The 26,860-nt window shown below is 35.9% G+C and overlaps 2 protein-coding genes across 4 annotated transcripts in view; one reads left to right on the top strand and one right to left on the bottom strand.

Moving 5' to 3' along the window:
- SOS2 (SOS Ras/Rho guanine nucleotide exchange factor 2) overlaps positions 1–25,182 on the bottom strand; it is a 90,698-nt gene extending 65,516 nt beyond the window's left edge. For 2 of the 3 annotated variants that reach the window (XM_033107196.1, XM_033107195.1), the window contains exons 1-4: positions 24,778–25,025; positions 6,637–6,762; positions 4,073–4,204; positions 3,021–3,185 (exon numbers count right to left, since the gene is read on the bottom strand). In XM_033107196.1, the coding sequence (XP_032963087.1) occupies positions 3,021–3,185; positions 4,073–4,204; positions 6,637–6,762; positions 24,778–24,864 (510 nt within the window). In that variant the 5' untranslated portion in view covers positions 24,865–25,025. Of the gene's footprint in view, positions 1–3,020; positions 3,186–4,072; positions 4,205–6,636; positions 6,763–24,777 lie in introns of all 3 variants that reach the window. The other variant, XM_033107194.1, reaches the window with a different exon arrangement.
- LOC117022941 (small nuclear ribonucleoprotein F) lies at positions 853–1,232 on the top strand. The gene has a single exon (XM_033107200.1). The coding sequence runs from the start codon at positions 956–958 to the stop codon at positions 1,214–1,216; it is 261 nt and encodes an 86-aa protein (XP_032963091.1). The 5' UTR covers positions 853–955; the 3' UTR covers positions 1,217–1,232.
- Positions 25,183–26,860: the final 1,678 nt, after the last annotated feature.

Below are 26,860 nucleotides of genomic sequence, written 5' to 3'. Positions count from 1 at the left end.
GTATTATATATATGTGTGTGTGTGTGTATATATATATATACATGTATATATATATGTATATATGTGTGTGTGTATATATATGTGTGTGTGTATATATGTGTGTATATATATATATGTACATATATATATACACACACACACACATATATATATATACACATCACTCTGAAGAGACACACCGTTATTGTGAAGGGCCCCAGAGGCACCCTGCGGAGGGACTTCAATCACATCAATGTAGAACTCAGTCTCCTTGGAAAGAAGAAGGAAGAAGAGGCTCTGGGTTGACCAATGGTGGGGAAATAGAAAGGAACTGGTTCCTGTTCGCGCTCTCTGTAGCCGCGTACAGAACATGATCAAGGGTGTTACCTTGGGCTTCCGTTACAAGATGAGGTCTGTGTGTGCTCACTTCCCCCATATATTATATAATACACACACACACACACACACACACACACATATCTATATCAATACCTGTATCTATATCTATATCCCCTAACTCTAGCATCTAAAAGACCAGACCAGTGACACTCAAATAGGAATAAGCTCATCTAGCACTCAGATCTTGGTTTCTAAATACCATTCTCCACTAAAAGGAACCAGGATTTTTAAAAAAACAACTAATTCCAGGCTTGAGTAACAGGTAAAAACAAGTTGAACCTAGAATATCTTGTGTCAAAAGAAAGTGTTCAAAGAATGACAGGGACAGAGAAGCCAACTTAAAGGGGCGCTCACCCACCAAAACTGGTGCAATCTGAGTATCACAATAAATAACGAAGTAATGGATTATGACCCATTGAATAAAATAAGACCAAGAGCGCATATTAAAATAAACAAATGAGATTTTTTTTTCTCTTGGAGCACCGCGATACCGGCCCTGCTGTAGGTGCTCCAGTCACGAGGGACGACAACAGCAGGGTCGGGGACTTGTAACCTGCAGCATTTGCCCGTCGTCACAATGAGTTTGCCCCTCAATCCCAAACCTTTCCTCAATGGATTGACAGGGAAGCCAGTAATGGTGAAACTGAAGTGGGGAATGGAGTACAAAGGCTACCTGGTATCTGTAGATGGCTATATGAACATGCAGCTTGCAAACACAGAAGAATACATAGATGGAGCATTGTCTGGACATCTGGGTGAAGTTTTAATAAGGTGTAATAATGTGCTTTATATCAGGGGTGTTGAAGAAGAGGAAGAAGATGGGGAAATGAGAGAATAACATCTTGTGGGGCTTTTTTATAAAATAAAAAAATTGGTTTTTCAGCTGAAAAAAAAATAAAAAAAAATAAAAAAAAATAAAATAAACAAATGAATAAATTTAAAGTGTGATAAGAAATGAAATATTTACACAGTCTCAAAGTATTCCACAAAATATTTGTAATTACAAAAGGAAAAAGAATACTTCAAAGTAGGAAACCTGTCAGGCAACCCCTTAATTAAGTGATCAAAGTAAATATCACCAGTAATGAGACACATAGAAATTGTATGCTATGTGAGAAAATGCAATGAGAAGAACACAGCATCACTTCTATGATATTCTTGCCAGATCCATAACCTGAATCTAATCAAGAGAAAACACCAGGAAAAAACTAAAGTAAAGGGCATTTTAAACAATAATTGGTGTAATACTTAAAAGTGTCAAGGTCATAAAAGTTAAGGAAAGTGAGGAACTGTTTCAGTCTGAAGAAAAAGATTCATGACTACTAAATGCAATACATGGTTCTGGACTGAATCATTTTGTTATAAAGGACATCATTGGGACAACTGGCAAAATTTGAATGGGGTGTAGGATTAGATGGTATAATAAATATATCAACGTAAATTTCCTGGATTTTTGATTGTCATACTGTGGTTATGTAGGGAGAATGTTTTCATTTGTAGGACATTAAACTATGTTGGCAACTTACTCTCAAGTGGTCTGAGCACAGGCAATTTTACCAAAAGTCTGAAATAAACACAAACTATGAAAAAAAAACCCATATAATCATAACTTTAGAAGTCAAAATAGAAGCAAGAAGGAATTTCTGTTACTATGAATTTTAAATGAAAAATCATTTTTGAGACTATAGCATAGTACAGTGGCTCTCAATCATAACTGCTCATCAGAATCACCTGAAATTTGAAAATACTGTGGCGTGGACGCCCAACCCAGGCCAAGTAAATGAGAATCTCTGGGGGTAAGACGCAGGCATTAGTGTTCTTTCAAAGCTTCCTGGCATGCAGTCAAAGTAGAGAACCACTGGCACATGCCAGGTCTTGGGGTTCCTTCACCCTTAGAGGTCTAGTTGAGGCATCTTCTTTGTGAAATACTCCTTGTCTCCCCTACACCAGAGTTGATCACTTTCTCCACCATAGTGCTAACTTGTTTAATAGTTTTAATTACATTGTGCTACTTATTTGTTTACAATATTTTTATTTCCCACTAAAATAAATTCTTTCTAACAGGGATTGCTGACTGGCCCATAACAGATACTCAAAAATACTGATTTAAAAAGGAAGAAAAAAAGGAACAAAGTAGAAAGGGAAGAAAAGGAGGAGAGAAAAAAGTACTCAATTGCTTTCCTCAGTAGCTTATAGCCACAAAGGAAGAAGTGTACCAAAAAAATTATCAGGATAAAGTAACTTTGGCATTGCAATGTCTTTTTCTCTCTACCTGTGTCCCATTAAACTACTCTATGAAACCAAAGTATGTTTCTCAAAATTACTTCAAATACTTGAAAGCATCTAAATATTCTGTATACAGTCTCTTTCTAAAAATATAAAACTCAAAGTACTTTTCTTAAACTGGTTGAAGGCTATGGATGTAAAAGATTCTTGATGGAGAAAAGAGATTCCCGTCCTATCACATGCTGAAAAAAATCTGGAAATATCATAGTCTGTAAAGCCAGCATTTTTCTGCCTTTCAAATCCAGGAATTGTAAGTTACTAATATAATGATGTATTTAAAAAGAGGGAGGTAGAAGAGACATACGCATACAGTCACTACTATTCAAGTTAAGTTTAAATACCTTTTTAACACTTACCTTATCCGCACACATTGATACTTTAATGTCCTGCTGAGATATTTCATAATGTCGAATATTGAAAACATAATTACCAGCCAATTTCAAAATATCAGCTGAGATATACTCTAGGACAGCCACAATATATAAGGACACATGGTAGTCCACTTTGTACCCTAAAACTTCCTGTGGGAAAAAAATAAACAATTTAATTCTAAAAAATGGCACTATAAGCACCAATTAAACACTTAAAAATTTCATTTAACATTCTTACTTGTGAAGAATTTTCCATAAACCAAATGTCTAAACTTAACGGTACCACAGGATATAAAGTGAGTTGTTGGTCCCAGTATCAGGGGCTTTTTTAAAAGAGATATCTAACCCAACAAATCTGCCTTTAGTGTCAAATAAGAAGAGACAGTTAATTCTAATATACAACACAAATCTTGGTCTGGACTTCAATTAAAGCCTCGTAATCAATACATTATCCAAAACCCATTTGACAAGTATCGCCATCTTCAAGGACCTTGTTTTATTAACCAATACCCTCAAATTACAATGGTTTCTATTGAGAGGATATGTGATTGGGGTGGGGTGGGGGGGTCTTGAAATTGCTACCAAAGGGTATTCAAATCCATGTACACCAAGTATTTTCTATAGACTAAATAATATTCTGTAGTCTATTTTCCAATGTATATAAAAATACCTGTGATAAATACAGATTAATTTAAAAATAGTGCTGAACTCACAGTAGCTTTTGACATTATATATTTTTCTTAACCAAGAAAAGGCTGAAAATCAGTTGGTGTAGTCGACATCAGAAGATGTCACAAAGATGCATTAGTGTTTATCATTAACTTAATATTATTTGAAAGGCAAGCTGATTTAATCAAAGTACATTTATTTTTATTTTGTACACATATTAACAAATACATATGTTTGTGTAAGTATACACACATGCAAGTGCACATGTACAATAACACAGACCATGCTATATAAATACTATATGCACCAATACTATATACAGTACGATTTGTTATTAAGAACTTCCCTAATTTTTTTTTTTTTTTTACCTTCAGTGAAGGATGGATTTTGTCCACAGGCAGTAAGAGAGGATTTCTTCGTTTTCGTTTCTCTATGGCAGACTGTGCATCAGCAATAGCCCATTTATCAATTGGATGAGGAAAGGTCTTTTGAACTCGTTCCTGTTCAGATCATAGCAGTACTATAGTTAACAGAAGTGCTCATAAATAGAAGATTCATACAAAATTAAACTTTGTCCCCATCCTTAATGCTAGCAGATAGTAGTAACATAACATTTTGACTCCTGGGGTAAGTAAAATTAAAACAAATAGATCAGCAAGACTATCAAGATTTTTCCACATAATTCCCATGGGTAAAGATAAAGGTGAAATTTTAAATAGAAAGCTTTAAGTATAAGCATAATTATACTGAGAGAAAGAAAAAGTATTAGGTTAGTGCAAAAGTAATTGCAGTTTTTGCAATTACTTTTGTACCAACCTAATAATAATATTAGGAGAGATTAAAGCTAGCATCAAATAACTCTCAGTGATTTTATAGTAAGGTTTCTAGGGTTAAAATTGTTTACCTAGCAGAAGTTGTCAATTCATTATTAATAATTATTATTCAGTCACTTTCCTTTTGCTAATCTTAGAGCTTCAAATATAGAGGAGAGTTTTACAAAGAAGAGATGTTATGTACCTCTTAGAGGATCAAGTGGGTGGCAGAGCTCAGAATGGCTTAAGGAAATACACCTCTTGGCAAAAACAAAATATCCAAGCCTTTGAGGTTACTATTATAGTTCATCTAATCTTAGTGACTGGCAATGAGAAGTAATAACAATGGAATCAAATACCAATTTAGAATTTCCTATTTTTTAAATTATATTCTCAGCTTTAAGCACACTTATCTACTGAAAAGTGTGCTTTGATTACATTTATTTATTGCCTAATTCTCACAGCAGAAAATAGGGAAATATGCTTTAATTCCCAGAGTTACTAAAGGCTTAACTGCTCAATTATTCCAAATTAAGATTTTCTTTCATACTGAAAGTTGTTGCCTTATTATAGAAACAATTTTCAAAAGAAATGTGATGTAAACAGTAATGTGATGTAAACGTATAGTGCAAAATTAATTTATGAAAGCTATACTGACAGATATTTCTAAAAATCTAAAAATACTCTCATGTAACCAAGCCAAAATATGATCTTTTAGAGGTGTGTGTGTATTTATTTGTGTGTTTGTGTGTGTGTGTGTAGTAATCAATCAATCAATATCCTTAAGATTTATACTAATCCTTTATTGAGGTAACATTCACATGCAGTAAAATGCATAGATCTGAAGTGTACAATTCAATGAGTTTGAAAAAAATGCTTACATGTGTGTAACGATCACCTTAATCAAGAAATAGGATGTTTCTATCATCTCAATCTCCACCCTCTACAGGCAGCCACCTACCATCCTGACTTCTATCACCATTAATTTTAGCTGTTTCTGAATTTCATCTAAGTGGTAACACGCAATATGTACTCTCTGGGGTCTGGCTTTTTTTGCTCTATAAAATGTCTGTGTATTGTCGCTATGTTACTACATATATCAATGGTTTGTTCTTTTATATTATTGCTGAGTAGTATTCCATCTTACGAACCAACTAAAATTTGTTTACCCATTTTCTTGTTGACGTAAATTTGAGTTGTTTCCAATTTTTGGCTATTATGAATAAAACTGCTTGGATAAGTCTTTTTTTGAACATATATTTTAATTTTTCTAGGGTTAAATAATACCTAGGAGTAAAACTGCTGGGACATAGGCTAGATATATATTTAACTTTATGAGAAACTGGCAAACAATTTTCCAAAATGGTTATACAATTTTACACTTCCCCTAGTAAAGAGCTCTAGGTGCTCTTATCTCATCAGCAATTGGTGTTATCAGTCTTTAATTTTACTCCATTGGGTGAATGTGAAATGGTATCTCATTGTGGTTTTAATGCTATTTCTCTGATGACTTATGAACTTGAGCACCTTTTCATGTATTTATTGGCCATCAGCAAATCTTCCCTTATGAAGTGCCCATTTGGCTGAGCAGGGTGTTTTTTTTTTTATTACCGATTTGTAGTTTTTAACATATTCTGGATATAAGACCTTTGTAAGAAAAACATATTGCAAACATTTTCTCCTAGTCTGTAACTTATACCTTTTTTTTCTCATTAATTTTATTTGTTAATATTTACTGCATTTGAGTCCTCAGTAAAAAAATATTGCTTAACCCCAGGTTATGAATATGTTCTTCTGCATTTTCTTCTAAAAACTTTACAGTTTCAGCTTTTATGCTTAAGACCATGATCCATCTTGAATTGATTTTTGTGTGAGATAGGTTTAAGGGTTTTCTGCCCCATAAATTTATCCAGTTGCTCTAGCATTTTGCTGAAAAACTTTCCTTTCCCCACTGAATTGCCTTGATATCTTTATCGAAAATGAACTGACTGCATGTATATATCCCATATGATTTCAATGGTTTTAGATTCCAGGATAATTTAGAATAATATATATTTAGGTTCAAAAATTAATTTGTACAGTGGTTCAGTGACTTTTTGAAATAACAGAATAGTTTTTACCTCCACATCTTGAACAGTCCTTGGTTGTGCCATGCATAATTTATTAAGCAGCTGAAAAATCAACTCTTCAATATAATAGAGAGACTCTTCAGTAGCTGAGAGATTGGGGTGTACTTGCTCCTGAACCTTTAAAAATAAAGATCTCAATTAACATACAGGCCAAATAGTATTTACCGAATAAATGTCAGAGAATCTTATATATAATTATTATTTTACTAAAATGGTTATTCAAATACAGACATAAAACATAAATTAAAAAAAGCACCTGTATTTATTGGTCTCTGTAAACTTTTATAACCCACAGTGCAGTGGTTCTTAAACTTCTTTGGATCCTATGAAAATCTTTTGGCCCCTTTCCTCCTTACCACTCAAAAAGCATATACACAGAAAATGTCCTATATAATTTCAGAGAAATCACATATATGATTTATATATACATATATATATATATATATATATATATACCCTGAAATTAACTAATATATCTACTAAAAGTCTAACACTAGCTCATGAATCCCAGAGACATCTGAATAACCATACTACTTTACAAATTATAGACCTGCTCTATGAAGAAGTAGATGCCAGTCAGTTTTCTTTTACAGTGGTATAGGCTCCTGATTATCACCACATCGCTGTACTGAGCCATTTTTGTTGTTAAATTTCTTAAAATCAGAACCTACTAATCTGTCCTAAAAAATAATCTAGTTGAACTGGATATGAGGAATAATAAGGTAAAAGATCGTACCTACCATATAGCAGGTATCATGTAAATATTTGTTGAAAGAATGATTGAGAAAGTACTACTGTAACTTTATGCCATGGTATTAGGAGCACATAAGCACCATCGACATAAAAAAATGGAAATTTTAAATAATCACATAGTTATTTTGAAAAACTGATTCAGTAATTAAAAACCTTCCTGCAAAGAAAATAGGATGAAGTTGACCACTTCATCTAACTTCTCAAAATTTAGCATAAAATTGTCATTATAGCCTCCTGCAACTTTTAAGTCCATAAAGTCTTTGGGTGACAACCCTTCTTTCATTCCTAATATTAATTATTTGTGTTTATTATTTTTCTTGAGAAGTCTCTCAGAGGTTTATCAATTTTATTAATCTTTTCAAGAACCAACTTTTGGCTTTGTTGATCGCATTTTATGTTTGTTGTATGTTTCACTTATATCAGTTTCATCTTCATTTTTTCTTAGTTCTTTTTTCTAACTTCTTGAGATGTATACTTGGTCATTATTTTTCAATCTCTATTCTTTTGTAATATGTATATTTTCTCTAAGAACTACTTTTGTAAAAAACCCACAGATTCTGATGTGAAATATTTTTGTAGTCACCCATTTCAAAATTGCTTCTAATTTTCACTATGTATCTTCTTTGACCTTTAGAACTTAGAAATATATTTCTTAATTTCTAAACAGGGAATTTCTTAAAGTTATCTTTTTTATTTTTAGAATAATCACACATTGTGGTCAGAAAACAAACTTTCTATGATTTCAATTTTCTGAAATTTGTTGGGCCTAGATGGCTTCACTGACAAACTCTCCAGCATTTAAGGAAGAAACGCAACAATCTTAAGCAAACTTTCCCAGAAAAAGAACAAGATAGACTTCCCAACTTATTCTGAGAGTAGACTTGATATAAAAACTCAAAAAGAAAGATGCAAATTATACAACATAACTAAGCTGAGTTTATCCCAGGAATGCAAAGTTGGTTTAATGTTGGAATACCAAGCAAAGTAATTCACCATGTTAACAGATTAAAAGGAAAAATAATACGATCATCTCAATAGATGTAGAAAAAGTATCGAAAAATATTCAACATTCATTCATGATGAAATCTCTTAATGAACTTCCTTAGTAGGATAAAGTATATCTATAAAAAAAGCTACAATAAATATCATAGTTAATGGTTAAACACCGAAAGCTTTCCTTTTGAGATCAGGAAAAAGGCAAGGATAATTTTATCATTTCTATTCCACGTTGTACTGGAGGTCCTAGCTACTGCAGTACAGCAAGAAAAACAAATAAAATTATAAGAATTAGAAAGGAAGAAACAAATTTGTAGATGATTTGATTGCCCACTATAATAGTTAATTTTATGTTTCACTTCTGGGCCAGAGGGTACCCAGATAGCTGGTTAGACATTTTTTCTGAGTGTGTCGGGAGGGTATTATTTGAAGCAGTAGACTGAATAAAGCAGATTGCCCTCCCCAATGTGGGTGGACTTCATGCAATCTATTGAAGGGCTAAACAAAATAACAGCTGACTAAGAAAGAATTATTTCTCTTTGTCCAGGTCTTTGACCTGGGACTTCAGTCTTCTCCTGCCTTTGGACTAGAACTTGGACTAGAACTAGAACTGTACCTGCAGCTCTCCTGGGTCTTTCCCTTACTGACTGCAGATCTGGGATTTTCGGGCTTATAGTGTGAGTGTGTGAGTGTGAGTGTGTGTGTGTGTGAGAGTGTTTCTGAGTGTGAGTGTGAGTGTGTGTGTGTGTGTGTGTGTGTGTGTTTCTCTGGAGACCCCAGACTAATACATCCATGAAGGAAAATCAAAATATTGTACAGATAAATTATTTGAATTCATAAAAAATACAATTTTATTCTATGTAACAGCATCAAAGTTAGAAAATAAAATTTAAAAATATCTACAACAGAATAAAAAACATATCACATACCTTGGAATAAATCTTACAAAAGCATAAGATCCCAAAGGAGAAAACTATAAACTCTGGGAAATTTAAAGATGCAAGTAAATGAATTATAATACCATTTTCATGAATTATCAGACTTAATATTGTAAATACTAATCCAGAGAGTTAATAAAACTAATCCAGGGAGTTAATAAAACCACAGTCAAAACCAAACAGGGGGTTGGCCCAGTGGCTCAGGCGGTTAGAGCTCCATGCTCCTAACTCTGAAGGCTGCCGGTTCGATTACCACATGGGCCAGTGGGCTCTCAACCACAAGGCTGCCGGTTCAACTCCTCGAGTCCCGCAATGGATGGTGGGCTCTGCCCCCTGCAACTAAGATTGAACACGGCACCTTAAGCTGAGCTGCCGCTGAGCTCCCAGATGGCTCAGTCGGTTGGAGTGCATCCTCTCAACCACAAGGTTGCCGGTTCAACTCCTGCAAGGGACGGTGGGCTGTGCCCCCTGCAACTAGCAACAGCAACTGGACCTGGAGCTGAGCTGCGCCCTCCACAACTAAGACTGAAAGGACAACTACTTGACTTGGAAAAAACAGGCCTGGAAGTACATACTGTTCCCCAATAAAGTCCTGTTACCCTTCCCCAATAAAATCTTAAAAAAAAAACAAAACAAACAAACAAACAAACAAAAAAAACCAAACAGGTTGTTTTGCTGAAATTGACAAGATAATTTCAAAACTTAATATAGCAATGCAAAAAGCTAAGAAAATCAGTCGCATACTCTTAAACAAGTACTTATACTTTCTCCAATTGTTATTGGGATTTATTACAAAGCTACACTAATAAGAATGTGATATTGGTATAATGATAGAATAGAACAGAAGAGAATACAAAAACAACCCCACAGATTTTACAACAAAGGTGGTACTATACAGCATGGTGGGGGGGAAGTGCTGTGGGAAGGCAGGGGAAATGAATTAATAGTGAACAACTGAATACCCATATGGAGAAGAATAAAACAACTATTTATACTTTACACAAAAATCAATTCTAATTGGATTTTTAGACCTATTAAATTGAGTTCTAAGCATATAAAACAAGGTAATATCTCCATGACCTCACGAGAAAGGATTTCTTAAAGAGGACACAAAAATTACTACCCTTAAGTAGATAGATAAACTTAACTGCATTAAAATTTTAAAATCATGTTCATCAAAAGACACCTTTAAGGAATTAAAAAAGCAAGTTACAGAGTTGGGAGAAGATCTATGTTAACACATAAAACAAAAGGGCTCATATCCAGAATATATAAAGAACTCCTAAATATTGAAAAGGAAAAAAATGATAAAAATCCCAGTTTAAAAACATGGGCAAAAACACTTATAAACTAGCAATTCACAAAAGAAATTCAAATGGCCAAAAAACGTAAAAAGGTGTTCTAGCTCTTTAGTAATCAGGGAAATGCAAGTTAAGCCACAATGAAACTTATCCACTCACCAGACGACTAAATTAGTGAGTCTGATAATACCAAATACTGGTGAATATGTGGAACAATGGGAACTCTCACACACTGCCGCTGGAGTACAAAATGGCTCCATAAACTTATGGCAAAGTTTATGGCTTTAGAAAACTCTGTCATAATCTACTAAAGTTCAATATATGTATACTCTAATACCCGGCAATTCCACTACTGGATATATATATACCAGGGGTGCCAGAAAAAGTGTATACAAGTGGAGACTTTGGTCAGAGTTGCTCAAACAGTAGTTCGCTGTAATCAGAAGTGTCTGGACACTGATGGTAACCACTTTGAGCACCTCTTGTAATTGCAGAAGTCAAACATGACTTATATTCATCTTTCGTTATCGGTATATATTATTACAATTTTAAAAGTTTTCCTTTCTTAAAATGTGTATACATTTTTTTGGCACCCCCTGTATATATCCTTTCGAGTTACATAGTCCAATATAATAGACAGTAATCACACGTGGCTATTGAGAACCTGAAATGTAGCTCCACTGAACTAAGATGGGCTATAATAGCACAATACATATCAGATGTTAAAGATTTAGTATAAAAAAAAATAATGTCAAGTTTCTCAATAATTTTTAAACTGATTACATGCTGAAATGATTAAATTTATTCGGTTAAATAAAATATACTAAAATCAATTTCATCTGTTTCATCTTCCTTTTTAAATGTGGCTATGAGAAAAATTTAAATTACATGTGTGGCTTACATTATATTTCTGTTAAACAGCACTGCCTAAAGAAATAAGCATACACGTTTACCAGAAGACCTGTGCAAAAAGGCTCATAAGTAACATTAGTAATACCCTCAAACTAGAAAGAAACTCAAATATCTATCTAGAGTCGAAGAGATAAATTATGGCATATTCATACAATGGAATATATATACAGTCTGCGTACACACACACACATACACACACACAGAATAGCTATAGCTATATAAAATGTGGATATAGCTTCAAAATAATGTTGACTGAAAGCCAGATATAAAGAATAGCTACAATGGGATTCCATTCACGAAGTTCAAGATGAGAAGAAAATTAAACTGTAGTGTTCAGGGACACATGTTTAAATGGTAATACTACAAAGAACAGCAAGTTATTGCCATAAAAGTGGTTATCTTTCAGAGAGCTCTATTGAGCAAAGTGCTAACAATGAGCTGTTTCTAACCTGGGTGATGATTAAATTGTACATTCATGTTTTATTCATTTTCTAGTTGTGTGTTATACCCTTCACCATAGATACGGTTTTTAAAAGTTAGAGAATCCTCTAGCAAACGGAACATCAAGGGGAGATATTATTAATAAGCCAAAAGGGCTCTCCTAGTCCCCACCTCAATGAATGCCAAGTAAAATGTAAAATGTCAGAACACTGGAGACAAAGAGAATATCCTACATGCTTAGGGTTACATACAAACAAGTAGACATTAGACTAGCTCCAGACTTCAACAGTAATACTAGAAGCTAGAAGGCAATTTTTTCCAACCTAGAATAAGATCCTAACAAACCAACAATCGATCAAATGTCACAGTAAAATGAAGACATGCTCAAGCAAAACAAGGTCAAACATTTTATCCCCCACATACCCTTTCTCATTAATCTTCTACATTTTGTACCACACCAAAACAAGAATATAAATCCAGAGAAAAACATAGGTTAAGGGAAATGAAAGAACCAATACAGAAGACCAAAGGAACGCCCAGGATGAAGTGAAGACAAATTATAAGATGAGAGCTGTACAACAGGCATAGAAGTCACCAATCCAAACTGGAGCCAATCAGAAGCTCTGGGAGAAAATGTCAAGAAGATGAAATTGATAGAGTTATCTAGTGGATCTAAAATCTTGAAAGGATATTTAAACAACTGCTAGAGATTTTGAGCTTGAATTAATTACACAGAAAACTACATAAACAAGAAAACATTAATTCCAATAAAAGTAAACGGTTATGTAGAAAAGAAAAAGTGGTTTAACTATCAAATAGCATCTAAAGTCATAATGTAAACTTTTAATACTAATCCAACCAAAATTAAGATATAACCATGGATTTAGTGGGAAGGCAAGAAGTATGTTTGTGTGGTAAGGTATATATGGTTGTAAGAAGAAATGTATATGTGTATTAAAGAATATTAAATCATTAAATCCTTACCTTTCATGCTGGGAAGTCAACAGATAATATCCAAAAGAGAAAAATCAAGAAGTAGCAATATAAGCACTTTTTTTCTTAGTGATATGGAATACTGAAATGAATCACTTTGAAAAATAAAAGTTGATTGTCTCTACGAAGCAGAAACTTTTGTAAATAGAGACAAGGTACTGCTATTTTTCCATAACAAGCATTACAGAACTAGTTATTGTTTTATTTGCATGAATAATTTTGACACAATACAAATTAATTTATAAAGAAACATAATCTGAAGTGGGAAAGGAGGAAGGACACATGAAACTGGAGACAATAAGTAAAGACAATTTTTTTAAGAAGTTTGGGTAAGAAAAGTTTAAGTAAGGCAGTTGAAAATTCATATAGGACCTACATTCAAAAAGCCAGGCTTTATCATTTTTATAAATTCAAAATAGATTTGGGAGAAATAAGTATTTCCTTTTATATCTTGCACTTTAACATGACAAGAGGAAACTTTACATTTTACTATGTTTTCATTAGATCAATATAATAAAAAAAGACTTTCTTTTTTTATATAAAACAAACATTTATATTGGAAGTTCAGCAGTGAAGTTCATAAGGCTGTTTCCTATAATATTCTTGCATAAAAGCCAAAGACCCTACTCTATGAAAATGTGCATCAAAATTAAGATAATGTCTAACTTGGATAAACATTTTTCTTCCTATGATTATAATTTTAGTAAATAACCTGCCAAGCAACTTCAACATTGAGCATCAATATTTCTTATGCCAAACTTCTTGAAGTAACTGCAAATTTCAAAATCATAATAACAAACATATAATGTTAAAATCCCACACATAAATACTAATAGGACATCAAGATGACAATGAAAATAACAATTCTTTGCACTTCGACAGTATTTACTATCTCAGCACCCTAAGAGACAATAAATGTAAAATTACCACATCAGAACAAAGTCACCTATCATATTTTTCTGAAAGACTAGTCAGAAAAAGAGCAATTAAGATAATTTTCAGTCTTCAACAGTAGATTAACAAGTCAGACCTGTATTTTAGTTACATCATATTTTCAAATTGCCAGAAGGTATTTCCTTATACATGCACTGTAAACAGAACAGTCATACTATATATCCAGGTATAGACGTATAAAAGCATTAAACTTTAAATTATTTTTTACACTGATAAACACTAGATTTCACAAGTTTCAGAATGTTATTTCCTAATTTATATTTTTCAGTTCTCCATATTCATAATCAAATAAAAATTCCTGCTAGTGTACTTCTTCAATCAACTAACATTTGAGTTTCTGGTACAATGTAGAAATAAATTACTTTGACTATACAGACTGACTGACATTTATTTATACCAAATTCTTTCTTCCATCACCATGATTTCTTCATTCCATTGCCAAGGATGCAAATATTAAGAATACTGGAAGTTTTGTTTGTTATTACTTAAAATTCATTTAAAAAAAAAACACAAGGGTTTCTATTAATAGAAATTGACAAGCTGATTCTAAAATTTGTAGAGAAATACAAAGAACCTAGATTAGCCAAAGCAATCTTGAGAAAGAAAAAAAAATTTTTAAAAAACAACAAATGCCATTCTAAAGATATATGCTAACAACTACAAAACATTGCTGATAGAAATTTTAAAAGACCTATATAAATGTGAAGATTTACATTATGGGTTGGAAGACTCAATATGGTTAAGACGTCAATTCCTCTCAAATGATCTATAAATTCCACACAATCCCAATCAAAATTCCAGCAGGTTTTTTTTGGAAATTGATGTGCAGATTTCAAAATTCTTATGGAAATAAAAAAGTCATAGAATGACCAAAACAAATCTGAAAAAGAACAAAGTTGGAGAGCTAAAACTGCCTGATCTGAAGAATTTTTATAAAGCTACAATAATCGAAACAGGGTGGTATTGATGTAAAACGATAGGCAGAAAGATCAATGGAACAGAGAATCCAGAAATAAAACCATACATATATAGACAAATGATTTTTGATAAAAGCACAAAGGCTTTTAGGAAACGATAAAGAACAGCTTTTTAAATAAATGGTGGCAGAACAACTAGATATCCATAGGCAAAAACAAACAAACATAATATATAAAAAATTCTCATCAGATATAAAAATTAACTCAAATAGGTGATAGATCTACATGTAAAACCTAGAACTACAAAACTTCTAGAAGAAAAAAACAGAAGAAAAATTTTGCAACCCAGGGTTAACTAAAGATTTCTTAGATGTTACACTAAAGGCACAGTCTCTACAAAAGCAAATGGATAAACTGGACTTCATAAAAATTTAAAACTTTTGCTCTTCAAAAAATATTATCATCAAATATATGGTGATGGAAAGACAACTGACTCTGGGTGGTGAACACACAATGTGATATATATATATATATATATATATATATATATATATATATATATATATATATATGGATGATGTATTACAGAATTGTACACCTGAAATCTATGTAACTTTGCTAACGTCACCGTAATAAACTTTAATTAATAATAATAATAATAATGTTAAGAGAATAAAAAGACGAGCTATAGAGTATAAGAAAACCTTGTATATATCTGATAAAGGATTTGTAGTCGGACATATAAAGAACTCTCAAAACTCAACTAAGAAAACAAACAACTCAACAAAAATAGGCAAAAGATCTGAACACTTCACCAAAGACAATATATGGATGGCAAATATGAACATGAAAGATGCTAAACATCATTAATCAGGGAAATGCAAATCAAAACCACAAGATACCAGTCCACACCTATTAGAATGGCTAAAATTAAATTAAATACCAAGTGTTAGTAGAACTAGAATTCTCATATATTGCTGGTGAGAATATAAAACCGTACAACAGTTTGAATGGAAAATAGTTTGATAGTTACTTAAAAAGTTAAACATACACCTACTATCTGAGCTAGCTACTCTGTGGTAATTATCCAAGAGAAAAGGAAATATGTGGCCACCAAACACTTGTACATAAATGTTTACAGCAGCTTTATTTGTAACAGCCAAAATCTGAAAATCAAAGGTACATCAACAGGTAATGGATAAATGAGTAGTGGATAAATAAATATTAGGTTGGTGCAAAAGTAACTGCGGTTTAAAAGATTAAAAATAATTGTAAAAACAGCAATTACTTTTGTACCAACCTAATAAAATTCCTGGTAGCAAACAGATGTCTTGGCCTGCTGAAATCTGGAGACTAAGAAAAATTGAGAATGCCGTAACATTTGTTTTTATTTCACTGGATATGTACCTGGAGAATTAGTTATACCATATAACATTGTACATGAGGAGGTTCCCACTCAATGTTCCTCTGTTCCCACTATCTATTAATATTCACTTCTTCAGAGAGCATTTTGGTGGTTGCCAGATGGGAGAAGGCATGTGTAAAAAGGGGAAAGGATTAAGATGTACAAATTGCCAGTCACAAAAAAAGCATAAGAAATATAGTCAATAATATTGCAGTAACTACGTATGGTATCAGATGAGTACTAGACTTATTGTGATGATCACTTCATAAGTTATATAAATGTCTAATCACTACATTGTACACCTGAAACTAACATAATATTGTATGTCAACTGTAATTGAAAAATAAAAAGGGACTTCTGGTTAAAAAGAAATTCACTTCTCACTTAGATTCAATGCTCTGATTTAGGTACTTTCTTGACAGGTTTTCAATGTAAGTTTATTTAAAATGCAGATAACTATAGGCCAGGAATCTCATTCTGTTTAGCTTCACATTAGGTGAGGGCTTAGCATAAAATAATCAAAACATGTAGAAAATACTGTTAACTGAAGCTAACATTTTTGTCATTAAAATTTTCCTTGATTGCCATCAAATGGTATATGATCTGTAAGCACCTTCCCTTATAGGCAGGCAGGCCATTAGCCTGTGAAGCCAAGATAGATCAATGATTCCTAACTTGTTCCAATGGCAGAGCATTTGGAAGTCACAACATGAAATATTAAGATACTTGTATTTCATCAGAGTAAGCAGGGATAATGTTAGTATAAATGACTATAAAATTTAAAACTATAGGCACATGTTGGTAAGAGAAAACAAAAAAAGCCATAAGCTGTTTTCCCTGTAAAACCTCTGTATCTCTTATTCATGTATTTTACAATGTTCCACTACTCACTAGTACGCTAGGTAAACTGCAGCAGGCAACACCGACTTAAGAAAAGCTTATGAAAGAAAAATAAAATTGAAAAAAAAAATTAATGTTGGCCTCTTTTCCTGTGAACTGGGAAAAGATCACTGTTATTAAATACATTTTATTCAATCAAAGTTTAAGACTCCCTGGGCCAAACACCCAAATCCTTTAGCATACCACCAAACTATCCCGTGTACTCTTTCTTAAAGATCTGCCTGACAAAGCGTCTGCACTCAAGGGGTATAATATGGATTCCCCTTTCCCACCTCTCTTTCACAACTGCCCTCCTCCCACTTTACTGAAGAAAAGCAGATCTCTTACTTATCCTGAATCTCACGATGATGTGTTGCACTGGTGTACAATAAAATAATAAATTCTAGGGCACTAAACAAAGAGACAAGTATAAACATTTTAATGCAAAATTTCCCACTGTTAAAAAATCACTTTTTCATATACCTATATTTTAAAAGGGTGAATGGTGAGTACCAAATTGTTATGGTATTTAGATTTCATTAGATACAGACTGATGGGAACTATTTTATTTTAAAACATCAATATTTAGAATTCATAAAAAATTATACCCTCTGCAATTATTTGAACTTAAAGATGAAAATTTTTAGATGTCAACACAAAATGTGTGAAGTTTTCAAAATTATTTTGGGGATAAATAGCATGGAAAGAGAACTGACTCTAAGTGGTGAACACACAATATGATATACAGATGATGTATTACAGAATTGTACACCTGAAATCCATGTAACTTTAATAACAATTGTCACCCCAATAGAAACTTTAATTTAAAATTTAAAAAAACAATAGCAAAAAAGTTAGAAAAACTCCTTTTCGGAGAAAGAATCAAGACTCAGTGTTGACTAGTTGTGAGCCTGGTATGAGAGGGAAGAGAAGGATGAAGAGTAGATTTTTGACTAGAGAACTGAGCATGTCACGTAATACTGGAGATGCAGTTTATGGAAGATGATAATAAGCCTGCATTGGGGGGGTTATGCTGTGAACATCTACATAGGAATGCCCAGGAAGTAGGGGATGTAGCAGTTTTTAGATAGATTGCAAGCGAAGGCCTCTTCAAGAGGATGATGCTTGCCTGAAGACTTAGGGGAGGTAAAAGGGCCACTCATGTTTTTATCTGCAGGATGCTCGTTCTAGGCAAGAGAAACAGCAAATACAAAAGTCCTTAGACTAGAACATATCTGTGTTGTAGGTACAAAGAAGCTAGTGTGGGGCAGGAGTAGAGAAAAAAAAAAGGACAGTAATAAATGAGGTCAGTGAGGTAAAAGGGGGAGGGAGGCATACTGCAGAGGGCCTAGCAGGCCACTGAGAAGACCCTAACTTTTATTCTGAGAAGGAGGGAGAAAGTTTTGAACAAAGGAATTATAGGATCTCACTTATCTCTGTTGTGTAGAGAAAAGATTGAATGGGGCAAGGGTAGAAGAAAGGAGGTCAGTTAAGAAGCTATCTTAACACTTCAGGAGATTGGTGATGATGACTTGGTCCTAGGTAGAAGTAGAAAAGAAATGGTAACTGAATATAGCTATAGTGTGATGCAGAGCTAAAGGATTGGCTGATAGCTTGGATGGAGTTTATGAAAGACAGGATTCAAGAATAACTCAAGATTTTTATCTTGAGCAACTAGTAGGACGATGGAGTAGCTATTTACTGATAGGGGAAACATTACAAAAGGAGCAAGTTTGGGGGGGAAGAGAAGGAATTCAGTATTGGTTGAGATACCTATCATACATCGATGTGGACATATCAAGAAAGAAGTCGAATACCCAAGTTCAGAAGAGGTCTGAGCCAGAACATAAACTGGAAATCATCAGATACGGATGATATATGAAGCAATGAGACTGAGAGGGAGCTCCAAGAAATAGACTGTCAATAGAAACGTAAGTCCAAAAATTAAGCTCTGGGAGGTCAGGATGATGTCGGGGAAATGAGGAGGAATCAACAAAGGAGAAGACCTGAAAGGACTAGCCAGAGAGGGAGAAAACCAGCAGTTTGGTGTCCTAGAAACCAAATGAGGGAAGGATTTCAAGGAAGAAGAGAGCAATTGTTAAATACTGATAATGGGTCAGGTAAGAAAGAATTACGAAGTGATATGAAAGTAAGAGGTAGCATTTGAATTTAATAAATTGATTTAACAAGAAAATTGGGGTACTAAAAACTTTACTTGGAAGATAATATGGATTAGTGCTCACATGCAGATCTTGATGTTATTTTGTGTTGCTTTGTCTCTACACATTAAATGTAAAGTGTAGAACACTTTATACATTTCAAAAGCTTTCTACTTAACTATCATATGTTCCTATGTAAAAAAAGAATTTTAGGTTGTTAATTTTTAATGTGACTACATGAGATAATGCTAAATCCATTAGTTCCATTAAAATTCCTTCCTGATTCAAATATGCAGGCTAACAGAGGATATAATCAAACTACTGTTCTCTTGAAAGAGAGGCCATGGTTAATATAAAAGACATATATACTTGATTTATGTCAAGTGGTAACACAGGTAATGCTTTGCATACTCAGCATAAAACACTTTAATGGAACAGTATTGCTCCAAATATACCACACCAAAATTAAACTGAAAATAGAAGACGACAACTAAATCATGGCTGACAGGGAGCTAAATGCAGCAAGTTAAAATACATTCTTAATGCTCATCCAGTTCTGGCTGAACCCTTTGGGTCAGTTGGGGTCATTATTAGTTTGGAGTAATTCCAAATGATTCCCTGGAGTTCTGTTATATTCAGTGGCTTCAGGAAATCCAGAAGAGGCCTTATCTCACCAAAAAATCATAGGATCTCCTACTGGTTTCTAGCTTTCAGTTGGAGTGATCTTTTCAAAGTGATCTTTTGTTTGTTACATAAATAACCTCATAGGACTTTCTTAACCTGGTCTACACGTTGTCTCCCAACTACTCATCTCCTTCTTTTGACTTAGTCTTCGTTCTTTAAAGCAAGTCATGTTCCTGCCTTTCTCTTGGCCACAAATCCTTTCTCACTCTTCCTTTGTTTTGTTAATTCCTATTGACCTTTCAAATAACTACTTCTTTATTTTCTGTCTCTCCCAAGCGTCTCTCCCTCAGCCATCATAAGGGAAGCTTTATGAGAGCAGGGGTCTTGCTATAACCTCAGTATCAAGAATAGTGCCTGTTTGGGGCAGCCAGTTAGCTCAGTTGGTTAGACTGCAATACTCTTAACAGCAAGGTTGCCGGTTTGATCCCCACATGGGCCACTGTGAGCTGTGCCCTCCACAACGAGACTGAAATAACTGCTTGACTTGGAGCTGATGGAAAAACACACTTAAAATAAATAAAAGCTAAAAAAAAAAAAAAAAAAAAAAAAGAGTAGTGCCTGGCACATAAGAGGTACCCAATAAATATTTGAATATATCCTCCAGAACTCAGCACAATGTTACTTCCTTGACATTCTCATGTCATTGACATCAATTTATTTTCTCAAAGCACCCTACATTTTTCTCCTAGGCCCCAGGAAAGATACAGTGCAAACTTCTAAAAATAGTTCCAAGCGACATTAGTACAAAGGCAGAAACACTAGAATCTTTCAGATTTCACAAAAGCATTTCTGAAACAACCCCACCACTACCACCGTCCTCTTTCCTTGCCTGCTATTAATTAACTCAGACATTCTCTCACACCTCTTGAATTTTAGAGCGATATCTAAGAACAAATTGTAATGGTTGGGGTGGGGAGTAGATATTTAACCTGAATCAAATCAGATTGAGTAACAAGGCAATTCAATCAATTCTTTCAAGCTCTCCACGACATTTGTAACTACAGATAATAAGATAACAGATATTTTCTTTTCCATGACTAGCCTAGTGAAGAAAACCTTACAGAAAGACATCAGCTCAGGGACCAAAAAAACCTCATAAAATGATATTAAGGCATGTTTCCCATATGCAGAATGCTTACACTGACTTTTCTCAGCATACAAATAGCACATGCACAAAGTACCAAAGGCATTTCAAAGACACAGGTAATTAGCTGCATTTATAAATATATCCCATGCTCTTTTTCTCCCAAGCAATACGGTTGATGTTCTTGGGGAATAGTGGTGAAGGCATTTATGTTTCTGGCTCTTTTAGGTAAGATACATAATTTAGCAATAATGTTAACAATGCATGTATTATCCATTAGTAGTTAGTATCATTTTGGGGTGCTTTACCCTTTGTAATTCTGTAGGTATTTAAATGCTCAAGGTGAAGTTTTGTTTTCAAAGTTAAAAAACAAAAACAAAACAGAAAGTTAAAGAACACATTTCCATTTCCAAAATTGTTTTTCCATGAATCTATTTTTCAATGTTCATGTTTCTACATAGTGAAATGAATATTTAATGTTGGTTTAAAAAAATTTCTTGCAGTTTCAAAGTCAACAATGATGACTTTGCCAAACACACACACACACACACACACAAACACACACACACACACACACACACATACATTTGGTTTTCATAAAAATTAGCCAAAACTGGAAAATAAGCAAGAGTTTACTAGGTGTTCATGAGTGCAGTGCTGTGCTGGAACCTTTGATTGCTCTCTACTGACTGGACTATTTTACAAATCTGTAAGATTAATTTAGAGATTTTTGTCTGGTACAGATGCAAATTCTAATCAGTGAAAAAGATAACCCAAAACTTACTGTTTACGTTCCTGTAGGATATTAACTAATTTTGTATCTAACCTGACAATCTTACCTTAGTATTCCTTTATTAAATTGCCTATAAATACTTACCTCTTCAAATTTTCATATGAAATGGCTTTAACATGTTTTGAATGCCCTCATTCTGTAATGAGTTGAATCAAAATCATTGACACATGTTCATTTATATTTGGTGAGTGTCATGATTTTACCTTTCTGAAAATTGTATTTTCGGTTTTGGAGGTTCCACCAAGATGCCCAGGTGGACTACCCTGACAGAGCCAACTAGACTACGTTGCTTCTTACACACACACACACACACACACACACACACACACACAAAGATATTCCTTCCAGAACTCTGAGCTCATAATTGCTCTCGCTTATATAAACCAAAACCTCAAAGTTCAGGATTTCGGTCTAGATGATAAACTCCTTTCAAGCAGGGCCTTTGCTTTTACTCATCTTTGTATTCTTAGGATCCAGTATGGTGCCAAGTACCTAAAATGTATTCAACAAACGTTAAATGAAGCTAGAGTATACCACATGTTCAATAGCAACACCAACTGGAAGAGAAAAATCCTATTAATCTCTATTGCTCCTTCTCCTACTAATGGTAGTAATCTTTGTAACTACCTGGTCTGCTGGAGGAAGGAAGCCAAATTCTAGATGCTTTGAACGTGAAGACAGAGCCTCCACCGAAATGGCAGGGAATTCTCATTGTGCAAAGACATGAGTACACAGCAGAATTTAACACATCCTGCGAAGAGTGAACCTTGAGCTCAAGAGCTACAACTCTTAGCAGGCACTACAAACCTACATGTTGCAATACCACAAATACCCAAATACCACAAAAATAGACATAATCCAAATTACTAACACCAAAAATTTTCCAAAAATATTTAAAACTGGGACTTCTGTGGGAATATACCTCAATTGTATAATAGTAAACTAATAAGTTAAATAGAAATTGGTTTCTGAATTCACCTCAAAAGACCAAATTTTCTTAAATGTATTTATTCCATAAGCAAAAGATATACAAGAACTGTAGAATAATAAGACAATGCAGACCTACAAAGCATCTGAGCGCTAGGAAAATGAGCACAACATATAACAGCAAAATTAAGTCTCAAAGCAATTGACTAGGATTGGATGCTAGTTCTGGCGTTGTTACCAGCCTAACCTGAAGAAATAAATCTGTATCTGTGCATGAAGGATTATTAGGGGTCAAAGCTACCTATTGAATAAGTTATGCAACATACACTCAAATGCTATTTGCTATCAGAAAGTACTAATAGGTAGATACCTACAACACACTGCCAACAATACAGGCCTACCTGACAACTGCTCTCCTACTTCTGTGTGGTAGAAGGGTCAATTACTATCTAAGCATTTCTTCCTTTGCTTTTAACTCTGGCCAGAGTTCATTATCACCACTCAGCACACTTTCCATTTCTTTCCCTCTCCTTATAATAGAATCCAGCTGCTCACGCAAGGAAGGTCAATTTAATATTTTAACACCTACCATGTTTCCCCGAAAATAAGACCTAACCGGAAAATAAGCCCTAGCAAGATTTTTCAGGATGACATCCCCTGAACATAAGCTCTAATGCGTCTTTTGGAGCAAAAATTAATATAAGACCCGGTCTTATTTTCAAGAAAACATGGTAGTATACCAGTGAAATGGTAACTGTCTAGCTGCCCTATTCAATTATATCAAGTTCTTTAAAAAGATACAACTTGGCCCAAGGAGGCAATATCTCCTTGTAAGAATTTTGAAAATAATAGAATATCTGAAATTATGAATGCATGAGTAAATGTTTTTACCTTCAAAATATACTACTTCCTTTCATTTACAGAAATTTAATGTGTGTAGATTTAGTTTCCAGTGCAATCTTTTAAATTAAAGTTTATTTTTTCTTTATCATTTTTAAAATTTATTCTTGGTTATTTTGCACAAAAGGCAGGAGAGACTAAGTTTGTGTCAACTGCAAGGAAAGCCAAAGTTCAGCAGGCGTATCTGAACCTTGCACTCACTTCCAGTCGTTAAATTTATCTTGACCTTACAAAAGGGTTTATTATAAAAACGATAATATGATTATTACCTAAATTCACAGACGAAGAGTCACATCATCTACAGGAGAGATACACCCTAGCGATGAACCCAAACTTAAAAAAAAGATCGATTTTTTTTTTTAATGAGCTACACATGTTTTGTCCTCTTAAAATGATTCCAAGTTCTAAACTGCACTCAGTGAAGAAACTGGCCAAATTTTATAGGGGAAATCTCTTGTAAACAGGTAAAACACCTTTTGCAGGAAGTGAGGAAACACTTTAATGTTACCTCAAAAATTGTATATGGAACCGTATGGCTCACTGACATTTCACACATGTAAAACACCCATGTTACAAAAAAGTACTACCTCTTGAGTGGCCACCCTTCACAAGCAAATTGCCTAAGGAAATACCCCCAAAGAACTTAATTAGAAGTAATTACCCGGCCTGGAAATGCGCTTTTGTTTTAGAAACTGTCTAAATACCAGTGGGACTTTCTCTTGCCCCAATCCAGCCTGAGGACAACAAATTGGTCAACGGCGGAAGTTGCCTGACGAAATGACTGCAACATGAAATCCAGTTTTATGATCATAACAAAACCTTCCTTCCGGGGCCAGGCAAAAAAAAAAAAAAAACTTGAGAAAAAGTCCTTTTGGATGCAACAGGCAATTATGAGTCCCCCACCCCACCCCGCTCCGTCGCCAACCAGAGAGAAATAGCTCGGCCCTCGGCTCGAAGGACCCGAGACCGGGGAGGGCATGCAGCTCCCCGTTAGAATCTCGGAGGGGCCGCGCGGGCCGGGTACCCCGCCCGCCTGCCGCCTGGCCGCTGCTGCACCTCCCTTGGCCCCCACGGCCGCCCGGGCATCAGCACTGACCTTCCGCAGGGCCGAGACCAACAGTCCCCGCCATTTCGGACTGTTCTCTTCGCTGAAGAACTCGTACGGCTGCGGCGCCTGCTGCATGGCCCCGGCGGCAGCTCCTCCGCATCGGGGGCTGTCCGCGGGCCGAGCCGGGCCGCTCGGGTGGCCTGACAGGCAGGGCGATGGCCGGCTTGCCTCGCCAGCCGCCGCCGCCTCCCGCCTGGGCCGCAGCTACGGCCGAGGCGGCTCGGAGGCGGCGCCGGCGGGCGGGAGGGGGCTCCGGGGGCGGCTTCCTCGGCCCGGGTGGCCTTGCCTCGCGCAGCGTCCGCAGAGGAAGCGCCGCGGCCCCTGAGTCCGGGAGACACCTCCCAGCTGCTACCGAGGCGGCGGCCTCCTTTCCCGGCGGCGTTGCCTGCTTCTCAGGCGGCTCCTCCTCCTTTGTCTGGGTTCGCAGCCCCTCGCGGGTACGGCTGGCCTCGCCCTCGCCCTGACTCCCGCTACGGCGGCGGCGGGCGGAGAGCGGCGGCGGCGGCGGCGGCTCTTCTCCTCATCGCCTCATCCCCGCCCTCCCAACAGGCAACGCCGCCCGGCCCGGCCTGCCCGAGTCACCTCCAGAGGACCCTGGGGACCGACCGGGCGTGCGCGTTGGGCGAGCAAGCCGCACTCTGGCGCACACAGTGCTGGCGACCGTCGCCGCCCCTTCAGCAACCGCTCACAGCTCCCCAGGGCCGCCGCCGAGCTCTGGGTCCCAACAGTCGCGGCTCGGCCCGCCCTCTCGGCCCGGCGCTCATTACCCCGGGTCGCGGGCGAAGCCCAACACGGAGCATGCGTGCTGCGAAGCCGGCACAGGCGCCGGCTCGGCGCGGGGGCGCGGGGACGCGGGGGCCCGGCCGTGGGAGTCTCTCTCCCGGGCACTTGCTGGGAGCTCGTTCCAGACAACTACCTAATTTACTACGTTTCACACAGACTCTCCCTTCTCTCCATCTTCCCAAGACAATCCTGACTCGGTGCCACTCCTCGAGTGCCAGGACTTAAGTCGTGGGAAGCCGTATAGGGATGTGGCGAGAAAGGGGCATTCGGGCTTGACACGATATTTAACGTATTTGTGTTCTACGTGGTTATACTATAAATAGGAGATAGTAACTATTTCATAGAATGGTATGTGGACTGAAGGAGGCGAGGCGTGGAAAGCCCTTACCACACAGTAGGGTCAGAAAAGGAAGATGACAAGGACGTTAATGAAGCTTGAACTTAAAGGTCCTTCACTTGCACGGTCCCCTATGTGTTCACAACATCATATCGTTTTTGTAAGACTTTCGAAAGGTATTTTTGAATTGTTTTCTTAATGGTGTCCTTCAAATTGTGTAGGTGTCAGGTCCCCAAAAACCTGAATCCACACTTGGGGCCCAGCCATACTCAACAACCACCCAAAAAAGATCTCCAGACTGGAAGCTTTCCTGAGTTGGAGACAGAGACTCTGAAAACTTTATGCTAATTTCATCCCACCAAAGATGCTGAGCACATAAATTACAATAGCGTGAGCTACCAGCAGTGAGGAAAGGAAAGGAAGAACATGGTGCAAAAAAATGTGCCTCACTTCAGTTCCAGGATCAGTAGCTGAGCAATTATCCTCCCTTATAACACGCACCATTTTGTCATTTGGATAAGATCAGAATGACAGAATTAGAGTTGGAAAATTTAAGAGATCATTTTTCTAATCCAAGTATCTAGTGAATCAAGAATGTCTCCTAATGGCAACATCCACATTCCCATACACTAGGGATAAAAAGTAGGACAGTGAAATGCATGTATTTCTCCAATTAATCTTTCAATAAGTGAGGGCAACGACTTTGGTTTAGATAATCTTTACTTTTCTCTCCTGTTTCTGAACTCCAACCATAAACTACTAAGGTGGCCAACTACTAGACTGTGATTGTATTTTCTTATAGGAGAATAAAATTGTTAGTGGGAAGTTTCATTCTTGGCCAAAGATATTGGAAGCCTTTTCTAGGCCAACTCTGGCTTGAAGACACATTTTGTTTAGCCAAGGCTGTATTTAAATTTTTTAAATTGTTGTTAACATTTTAAAATCAAGAGA

Source organism: Rhinolophus ferrumequinum, chromosome 6 (assembly GCF_004115265.2).
Source record: "Rhinolophus ferrumequinum isolate MPI-CBG mRhiFer1 chromosome 6, mRhiFer1_v1.p, whole genome shotgun sequence".
NCBI lineage: Eukaryota > Metazoa > Chordata > Mammalia > Chiroptera > Rhinolophidae > Rhinolophus > Rhinolophus ferrumequinum.
This window is presented reverse-complemented; position numbering and strand designations above follow the sequence as displayed.

Bases quoted from the DNA above. Each gene is read 5' to 3' on its own strand.
- LOC117022941 (XM_033107200.1), top strand. From the start codon at position 956: ATGAGTTTGCCCCTCAATCCCAAACCTTTCCTCAATGGATTGACAGGG.